Below are 10,422 nucleotides of genomic sequence, written 5' to 3'. Positions count from 1 at the left end.
TCTAACTACTTGTTTTATTTAAAAAGAAAAAAAGAGCCTTTAACACTAGCATTCTCTATTCTTTTTCTGTTCTATTGACTAATTCGATTTTTATTTAAAAATTACCCTCTAACACTAACATTCCCGTTTCTTTTTCTATTCTATCTACTTGTTTTCTTTTTATTTATTATAAAAACAAAACAAGCAAACAAACACACACACACACACACACACAAAACCGTCCTCTCTTTGGAAAACTAAAATATGGTCACCCTAAATAAGGGAATTACATGATCACCACAATAAACTCATACATTGTGCATTTTTGTTTGTCTGTTGATAAAATAAGCTTACAATTTACATTAAACCCTGTAGTTAGTTATATCAACAAAAGCAAACATGCAATGGCCTACATTTCTCATTTTCAAAATTTCCAAAAACAAACTCATGGGACCATTCGCTCCACTCTCTCCTAGGAGTATCCTGTTAGAGGATTAGATTTAACTCTCTACTACATTTCCTCCAATCAGATTCTAGGGCACGGTGGTGACATGGGCCAGAGATATGCTTTAGGGGCTTACCTGAGATCAGTTTATGGTTTGCCTGAAAACAGCTGTGGTTTGTGTCTGTAAGGCAACCGCTCGCCCTTGATCAGCTGCATTGGCCTTTCTTTCGCTGGTTCAGAGCTAATCCTGCCTTCATCTCATTATTGGATCTGCTGCTGTTTAGCTGCTCAGACCTAGCATAGCCATGGCATTGGCTTCTGAAAGCAAGTTAGACGCGGTCACCCTCAAAAGTCAAAGAATCACAGTAAACATGTTACTTATGTGGCATTTGATGAAATACAGAGTTCAGGTGCAGGGCATAGAGAGGCTAACAAAATTAGCATGTAGCATGAATTAGCTTTCTGGATGCTAAGTTCTCTCGCTGTCAACTCTGATTAGTTAATTACACAAAACCCTTGGATCTGCTGCTGTTTAGCTGCTCAGACCTAGCATAGCCATGGCATTGGCTTCTGAAAGCAAGTTAGACGCGGTCACCCGTCAAAGAATCACAGTAAACATGTTACTTATGTGGCATTTGATGAAATACAGATTTCAAGTGCAGGGCATAGAGAGGCTAACAAAATTAGCATGTAGCATGAATTAGCTTTCTGGATGCTAAGTTCTCTCGCTGTCAGCTCTGATTAGTTAATTACACAAAACCCAAATCTTATCAATTGGGTGTGAGAACGTGTTTTCTTTATGTTGTATACTTATATCTGTGTATGCTAATGCAAACTCTGCGTTTAATGTTTTGCTGTTTTTGAGCTGGGGCAGCAACCACCCAGAACACCCTTGTAATCACATGGCAACCACTCAGAACACCTTAGCAACCTTATAGCAACCACTCAGAACACCTTAGCAACCTTATAGCAACCACTCAGAACATCTTGACATCATGCTGAAAAGTTTTGCATGGACAAATACCACTAATTTTCACACTTTTCTTAAGGAAATGTACATATTTCGTAATAGTGCAAAACAATATAGCATTAGATATGTTGTCATTTTAAAGGGAACTGAATTGCACATTATTTTTATTTATTCATATTAAGTAGATCAAATTCTTCACATTATAACTTTAACCTGGTTAACAGCTCCCATTGTTTTTAAGTGTAGTCTTGTGAGGGGTAGCACTGTCCTTCAAGATTTAATCCCGTTAGCCCAGTGCTGCCGCAATCCTAATCTGCACAGATTGCTGAAATCCGCTCTGAATGGTCTCAATCCCCAAGGAATGCCCAACCACTTCTAAACATTCAGGTAAAAAACTTCATTATAATAACTGCCTTCCTGTCTGGAATCTGTCATTTTGATGATGGTGCTCTAAAAGGGAGTAGTGATTTAGATCTGATGAGTGTTTTAGGATTAGCCAGTATATTAATCCTTTTTACCATAAGTAAAATTACATTTCTGAATTTTTTTTCAAGTGGACTTACTTTAAATAGTTAAAAACTATTTAAACACCATTTATTAATTCTGCTTGTTCATTTCGGTTTCCTGTTCCATTCAAAAGTTTAGGGTCAGTAAGATTTTTTTTATGTTTTTGAAACAAGTTTCACCAAAGCAGTATTTATTTGATCAGTAATATGGTAAAAATATTGTGAAATATTACTACAATTTTAAAATGTATAAATGTTATAGTGTAAAAATGTAGTTTATTCCTGTGATAAATTACCATTACCCCAGTCTTCAGTGTCATGTGATCTTTCAGAAATCATTAATATGCTGATTTGTTGAATGTTTATTATTATGATCAATGTTGAAAACAGCCGTGATACAATTTACCTTTTTTTTTTGTTTGTTTTTTGTTTTTTTGTGGAAACCATGATACATTTGTTCAGGATTCTTTGATGAACAAAATTTTACAAAGCACTTTTTTTATTATTGTTTTATTTTTTGTAACAGTGTAAAGGTCTTTACTGTCACTTTTGATAAATTGAATGCATTGCTTGCTGAATTAAAGTATTAATTTCTTCTTTTTTTTTTTTTTTATAAATGTCCCCAAACCTTTGAACAGTAGTGTTTACAAATACATTAAGGTTGTAAAAGTTGACATACGCTAATACATTAGGGACTAATATGAAATAGAATAAACAGTAATATATTTATAAATGAGCATTAACCAATAATTCATGTTAACTATTGCATTAACATAAACTAACACACATGTTGTTATTGTAAAGTCTTGCAAACGAACAAATTAATTTACATTTAAATAAGATGTAAAAACAACCTGCAAGGAAAATTTTTAGCTACATAAATTAAGTGCTGAAAAATAAATATTTTCCTATAACAGAAATCAAAAAGAAAGCAAGTGCAAGTGAGTCTATTGATAGACTTTGTTTACACACAAAACTACTTGTAATTGCATTTATTTATGTATTTTCACCATTTTAGATGCTAACAGAGGTGATTAGTATTTTGGTCCTGAGAGCTAAACTTGCTTGGTGCATTTTGCTTTGTGCAAAACATTTAGATGGACAGAGTGAAAGATCAAAGAAGTGATTAAATGACTTTTGCTTGACTTCCTGAACACCCCTTGCTGTGCAACCGACAGCTAATCGTTTGAATGGCTGCCATATACTTGGCCTGCCATACTGGGTCTTTCATAACATCACATTTTATGTAAGACAATTGGGTCCAAAATAATCTTAGAGCGAGACTGCTGTGAGAACTAGTCTGCAGACCCACAAAAAAAAACACTTTCATTGTTCTCCATCAAGCTTATCAAACCTCTTGTGTTTGCTAAAGGTTGTGGCAAACGTGACATCATTCTATTTCTGAAACTGTTGTGGGGTTTCTCTGGAAAAGCGCCCTAATAGTTTGGATGAATAGAAACTTCATTGGGCTTTCCCAAGGATGAAATCCTTGTCTTGGAAGCAACTCCCTTTAAATATTGCGACTAAAGCATAAGACACACGAATTAGCTCTGAAGGAGGGTCCTGGGTTTTAAGTTAAGCTTGACAAGGATGAAACATAATTAACTGTAACTTATTTCAGGTTAAGACGGTCTCCCTGTTGACTCAAACAATAGGAGTTTATGGCATTTTTCCATAGTCTATTCCATCATCAGCGCGTATTTATTGATTTAACAGAATTTTTCCTTCCCTCAGGATGTTTAACTGGGTGGTGAAGGTTGTGCCACATTCTCCTGATACACAGGAGGATCTGGGGGAGGAGGCGATCACTGCGGTAAACCCACAAGCCCATTAACATGGACTCATAATGCACACCTCACAAATATCTGTGACTATTTAACAGTGCAAATAATCTGATTGACACTAAATGGGGTCATGACCTACAACAAGTGTTTTAGTGTTTTACAACCATGAATTGGAAATTTATGTAGCCTAGTTATTTGTAGTTTGAAACCCCTGGCCTAGTGGTTAATGTACGTGATCTGACATAATGAGCCATGGTGCTCATGTGGATAATGTAAGTTTGAATCTTGCTTGCAACATTTTCTAAACCCATTCACTTTTCCACACCCCATCATTTCCTGTCTTCCCTTTCTATATTATATCTATAAAACTGTTAAAAAGGCAAATAATACATTCAAAAATGAATCTGAATATTACTTGATTAATTCCTAGATATACAAAATGATGCTCATATATTATTGTCTTGCTGTTGCATTGATGTCCTCTCATATAATGAACTTCTAATTCTCTTAAATCGCCCTCTGAAGAATGGAAAAACATCAAATCGAGGTACATTTACAGCACTCTTACTGATTTAATGTGTTGCAACATGATTGTTTATTAGGTTCAATGTAAAATATATGGTCACACTTTATATTTTGTGGCCTTACAATGTACTAACATAGTAACAAGACTATGATTTTTCTACAAAATTCCCACATTTACTGCTAATGAGTGTGGGGTATGATTAGGTTTTGGGGTAAAGGTTGGGTTATGGATATAGTTATAGGAATGTTAAAAAGTGCAAGTGTTTTAAATCAAAACAAGTATAGTACATAATGTATATAGTATCAAATGGTTCAGAACATATAAGGCCAACTAATATGAAGTGTAGCACTGTCCAAATATATTGCAGTACTATAAAATCAAATTATAATATACTAATGCACAATGAGCCTCTATCTCTCTTATTGTCATGCAGACAAGTTCAATTCAACCAAAACAGGCAGGGAGGAAGACCAATCATCTCAAACCTCAAAGGACAGGTGAGTCTTGACCGATCTTCCCGGTAAAGTACACAAAAGACATTCTATGACTGTCTGGACATGAAACATGCTGAAATCTGTATGTTTCAGTGTTCAGAGTGGTATGTTGAACTGGATCTCCAACGGTTTTGCAAGCGCTCTGCCCCAACCTGCAGGGAGTCCTCTTCTTATGAGAGCTAACCCTGATGCTAAAGTATTAATTTCATGTCAACTAAAGTAGTTTGATATTTAATACCATTTGGTATTGCATATTAATGTGCATTCAAAGCAAATGTATTTTTTTATTTATTTTGCAGTCACTTCAGGATGAAGGTTCTATGGACAGGTAAGACAATGAATAGTATTCTTATCAAGAACATCAGTCCACTGAGGAGTCACTGTGCATAAAGTGTGTTTGACAGCATGGAGGCTGTACAGTGAGCCCTCTCTGTCTGCCAGGGCTGGAGTTATTGGCTGGATCTCACAAGGAATTGGAAAGGTGGTCCCGCAGCCTGATGAGAAATACATACGGGACGAGACTCCAGAATCTGAAGAAGTCACAGTGGTTAGAAAACTATGTGCAAGACTTCATTTTTATCAGAGTAGTAGAAATAACCAAAAATGATCAAAATGATCTAAACCTTAATATATGATTAAAAGCTTACAATACATACATTTAACAACAGATTAATGTTCTAATATTTATTATTTAAAAAATTTACTATTTAAGAGTATAAGCAAAAACATGTATTTATATTTTAGAAAACGATTAATTAAATAAAATATATTAATCTTAATATTATTAATTTGGAAACAGTACCTATCTGATGTATATCTTTCTGGTTTCATTTGCTTTTGCTATTTACTTAAGGTCGAAATTAATGATTAGCCGATTCATATTTATTATATTTAATAAATGTAACAAATGTTCTTAAGAATATATTTTGAAATGTAAACAAAGTCGTAAAATGCATTTATTATTAATTCATTTAAAAAAAACTATTTAATAATATATCGCTATCGTTTGTTCACTTGTCTAAAACTATATTATCATTAAATTAGTTAATTCATTAGAATTATAAATAGTGACTTTATATGGTACATTTTAAAAATTTTGAATTCTTGCAAATCACAATGAATAATTTTCTGCTGTTTCATTTGTTTTCTTTTCATTTTCATTTTCTTTTGCGGATTACTTCAGGTTTATGAGGCAAAGGACCTTCCAGGTGTGTATCAGTCAGTCTATTAAGAAAAACAGTTGAATTAATAAACTGTATGGGTGGGTTACATTTACTGTGTATCTCCTACACCAGATCAGGAGCCTTTGGCACATATACCAGTAGTAGAGCTGGTGTCAGAAGACGAGATGTCGGAGGTGGAACCAGTCGATCAGTTCCCTCCTAAGTGAGTGTCATTCTGTGAAGCACACGGGGGGAAAGTTGGCATTGTTAGGTGCAAATTGGGTGCCTTTAGTCTATTGAAGGTGTTTGCTAAGGCAAGCATCTTTATTGCTATTATCCGTACTCAAAATCATATATAGCCACCTGAATCTAGAGACTTAAAGAAATAGTTCACCCAAAAATAAAAATGTACCAACCCCCTGGCCATCCAAGATGTAGATGAATTGCTTATTTCAATGTGTGAACAGTGTAATGAACTGGATAAAGAGCGGCTTCCAGAACGCTATACCGCACCATGTGACCAGACCCCCAAATTCCAGTTCTTCCACGCCAAGGTCATCACAGTGCTCAAACAAAGGTATTTTTAGCTATATTTATAGCTATAAATTAGCTATATTTTAAAAGATTGTAACTGTTTAGCTTCATATTTGCTTTGGTTCAGTTTATTCACCTCCTCCAGAGTCGATAACCAGCGTGACGGAGATCGATTCAAAACCTCCCAGGTGAGTCACGTCAAATTTGATTCTCTCTTTTGCAATTGCTTACTGGAAAACTGACATAGATGTCCACTTCATGTCCCTCTTGTTTTCAGTATGGTGAGCTGGATTGTTCAGGGTCTGGGCCTTTCAATGCCACAACCGGTGCTTAAAAACAAAGAAGGATGTTTGGTAAGTGAGGTGTAAAACTTTGACTGTATTAGCTCAGGTTTTATATATGTTTCCCGATACTGACTCCCTTTCTTTCCACCAGGAGGACGGGAAGATTGTGCAAAATGGTGAGTAAGATGTTCCTCTTTCAACACAGTTTACACAGTTTTTAGTAACAAACTCGGTTTGTTTCCTGGAAACTCTAGCGTGGTTTCAGTAGAATATGAAAGCACAAAGATCACTGGATGGGTAACAACATGACCCACTCTGTGAGACATCAAAATACAAGTAGAAAAACTTGAGGGTGAGTGGTTCTGTTGCAGTGTAGGACAAACTCGTAACTCAGTCCATCTTCTCCTTCTGTTACAGGGGAGAGGACACTAATAACCCTTTAAATGAAAGGAGAGAGAGCGCAACACAGCATTACACAGTCACAGACAAATGGACAGTGGAGACAGATGCATTTGAAGAAGAACAGTGACTTTGTAGCTTTCTTGAATGAACAGGCAGCTATGAAAATCTACTGAATGTAATGCCCGACTTTCTCTGTACTGTATAACAAATATATTTTTAAAAACCTTTATGTTTAACTTACTGTATGACTAGCCAAAAACATATATATTTTTAATAACATTTATGTTTAACTTAAAATTAGACTCTCAGTATTGTATGAATAGCTGGCGTCTCTCAGATGGGTGTTTGTTGTTGCTGCTGCAGTGATCTTTATAAACTGACATTTAGTTTGGCTTGACTGTACTTGTCTTAAAATATTTATGATCCTCGTGAGATGTAATTATCATTCATTATACTGCAAGTTTCCCTAATATGTGTTAAAAATGTACTCAAATGAAAAGAGTAGAAAGAACACATTATTTTAAAAAGAGAAAAAAGTTGTATTGCCTTGACTTATAATTGTGGCTACTCTGAGGCTGCTTTTAAGACATGTACATTACCGTTTAAAAGTTTGGGGTCAGTAAGATTTTTTAAAGTGTTTTTTTAAGAAATCTGTCATGCTCCCCAAAATAGAAATATTGTGAAAACTTGTTATAGTTTAAATAACTGAGTTCTCTTTGAATATTTTTAAAGGTGTTGTTTAACTTCTAGTAAATTTTTACTTTACTCCAGTCTTCAGTGTCACATGATCCTTCAGAAATCATGTTGATTTGCTGCTCAAGAAACAATTATTATTATTATCAATTTTGAAAACTGTTGTGCTTCTTATTAATATTTTTGTGAAAACCATGATAACATAAATCTTGTGTAACAATGTAGTGTAATTGCGGTGCCTTTTGATCAATTTAATGCATCCTTGCTGAATAAAATAATTAATTTCTTAAAAATCTTACTGGCCCCAAACTGGCCCCTAAGTATTCAGACCCTTTGCTGTGACACTCATATATTTAACTTTTTTAATAAATCTGCAAAAATGTCAACGATTCTGTGTTTTTCTGTCAATATGGGGTGCTGTGTGTACATTAATGAGGAAAAAAAATTAACTTAAATGATTTTAGCAAATGGCTGCAATATAACAAAGAGTGAAAAATTGAAGGGGGTCTGAATACTTTCCGTACCCACTGTATATTAAATATATTAAATATTTGGTAACATCCTTGATATGCATACCAAAACCTTAATAACTTGAATTTTTCTGTGTCACAGATTACAAGTGCTGCAGGAAGAGGAAAGTGATATAGAAGTCATACGAAATCAAATTGCAGAGTAAGACATACTGGGGAAAAAAAAAACATTTTTATTATAAATTCAATCAACTGTTCTCATGCTTTCCTTGTAGCGAACATGTTTTATTTGTATTTCTCTGTATTTGTAGGCTATATCATTGTTTTATAACAATATGGCCACACATAATTACAATACACGCATTTCCGGTGCAGTGCTTAATATTTCAATATTATGTTGTGTCCTGGCAACCGCATAGCATCCCATAGAGACTCACGGTGCCCCCTCTGCGGTTGCTATAGTTACTAATCGCGCCTCTGATGCTTGTTTTCTGCCTCGACTCTGTGAAGGATGGCGCAGATTCCCCACTTCCAAAATAAACATTTTTATCGTTCTAGTTAATCGCGTCAATATATCATACAACTTCCATCACGTTAATTTATAAACAAACGGCACAAAAATGGATGGATATGGATACTGCGTTACCTGATGCGCTCAGATACCGCGTCTGATTTCAGAGTAAGTTCATTATAATAAACACGACGGTAACGCGTCAAGCCAGCTTATAGTTTATAATATTTTGGAAATGTTTAAAATTAACCAGAGATTCTTGGAAATCAAAACAGGCACATCTCAGTCTGTTGTTGCTCCATCATGCGAAAATTGTGCTTATGTGAGTTTATTTATAGCTGACACAAATGTGTTAGTTGCTTACTGATGTGATTAGCTTGTTGTTTAGATAAAAGCTGATGTCTGCTTCATGACTTGTGTATACACAGGTGTCAAGTACCTTCAGTTAAGGAGTTTCTTCCAGAAGGACAAGAGGCAGAGGCTGTAGACACTGCTTTCACAGTTCAAACCCCTGTGGAGGAGTTCAAGTCCTCTTCACCTCTACAGGAGGAACTAGAGCCTGAGGAGCTTCTCGACGAGGAGGAGCCCAGGGACTCCAGTGACGCCGAAGAAGAACCTGAGCCGATCACTCAGCAACCTCAGTCCATTACCAGCACCTCTGTCTCACGAACTGATTCACTGGTAATTCATGTATACTGTACATCTAACTTTAAACTTGGACAAGGTCTTCCTGTTAGTCCTCCGGCTTTATCTCTCTTACATTGTTTTACTTTTGTGACTTTCGCACATACTTATTATTCAGTGTGTAGCCTACACCAAGTAGGCTACATAAAACTCCCTCAGAAGTTAGACTGAATAAAGTACACTGTGCTCACACAAGCACAGTACTGCAGTGATCATATTTTTTCTTGGTATTAGTGCAGATTTTTGCCTCTCTGTGTTACAATGAAATGTGTTATATTACTATTATTTTGCTTTTTGTAGGTGGAGAGTACAGCTCCTGAAGAGGAAAGCAGTGGTGAGTGTTCATCTTAGTCATTCAGAATAGATCATGTAAACACACTGATGCTAACATGATAAAAAGCCACAGAATGAAATCCCAACTGACATTATTTATTACTCAAAAACAAAAAATTATTTGGACATATTTAGACATTTAAAGGGGTCATATGATGTTGCTAAAAAGAACATTATTTGGTGTAATGAAATGTGTTTATGCGGTTTAAGGTTCAAAAAACACATTATTTTCCACATACTGTACATTATTGTTTCTCCTCTATGCCCCGCCTTTCTGAAATGCGTCGATTTTTAGAAAGCTCATCGGTCTGAAAAGCAAGGTGTGCTGTGACCGGCCAGCTATCCAGTGCGTTGTGATTGGTCGAATACCTCAAGCGTGTGACGGAAATGTTACGCCCCTTACCATACTGTGATGCGCTGTCCGGCCGGAGCAACGAGACAAAAACATTAAAACCCATTATAAACGAGGCATTTGTTGCATCCAGTGGGGACATAATTACAGATTATAATGACTTATACTGTCTTTTTACGCGTTGCGTTGCATCGCGCCGCGTAAACATAAAACCATGCCTGCATTTGTGATCGGAGAAATGACAAACAACAAGCCCTACTCTACACTGCCCAAAAAACTCGCTTTAAATATA

The 10,422-nt window shown here is 35.6% G+C and overlaps 2 protein-coding genes across 2 annotated transcripts in view; both read left to right on the top strand.

The window, feature by feature from the left end:
• The first annotated feature begins 1,708 nt into the window (after nucleotides 1-1,708).
• Nucleotides 1,709-7,135, top strand: LOC107665716 (uncharacterized). The gene is made up of 14 exons (XM_016456719.1): nucleotides 1,709-1,781; nucleotides 3,635-3,713; nucleotides 4,210-4,231; nucleotides 4,644-4,707; nucleotides 4,798-4,900; nucleotides 5,004-5,032; nucleotides 5,146-5,251; nucleotides 5,888-5,912; nucleotides 6,000-6,090; nucleotides 6,335-6,444; nucleotides 6,529-6,589; nucleotides 6,679-6,754; nucleotides 6,837-6,861; nucleotides 7,103-7,135. The coding sequence occupies exons 2-14, from the start codon at nucleotides 3,636-3,638 to the stop codon at nucleotides 7,126-7,128; spliced, it is 816 nt and encodes a 271-aa protein (XP_016312205.1). The 5' UTR covers nucleotides 1,709-1,781; nucleotide 3,635; the 3' UTR covers nucleotides 7,129-7,135.
• Nucleotides 7,136-8,392: 1,257 nt separating this feature from the next.
• The window catches only part of LOC107665677 (cyclic nucleotide-gated cation channel beta-1-like), a 9,333-nt gene continuing 7,303 nt past the window's right edge, over nucleotides 8,393-10,422 (top strand). Inside the window, exons 1-3 of the mRNA XM_016456662.1 lie at nucleotides 8,393-8,452; nucleotides 9,190-9,442; nucleotides 9,746-9,779. The gene's annotated coding sequence lies outside the window, so the exon portion shown is untranslated. The remainder of the gene's footprint in view (nucleotides 8,453-9,189; nucleotides 9,443-9,745; nucleotides 9,780-10,422) is intronic.

The sequence above is a fragment of the Sinocyclocheilus anshuiensis genome, unplaced genomic scaffold, assembly GCF_001515605.1.
Source record: "Sinocyclocheilus anshuiensis isolate Anshui unplaced genomic scaffold, SAMN03320099.WGS_v1.1 scaffold840, whole genome shotgun sequence".
Classification (NCBI taxonomy): domain Eukaryota; kingdom Metazoa; phylum Chordata; class Actinopteri; order Cypriniformes; family Cyprinidae; genus Sinocyclocheilus; species Sinocyclocheilus anshuiensis.
The sequence above is the reverse complement of the archived record's forward strand: the minus strand, read 5'-3'. Positions and strand labels throughout refer to the sequence as shown.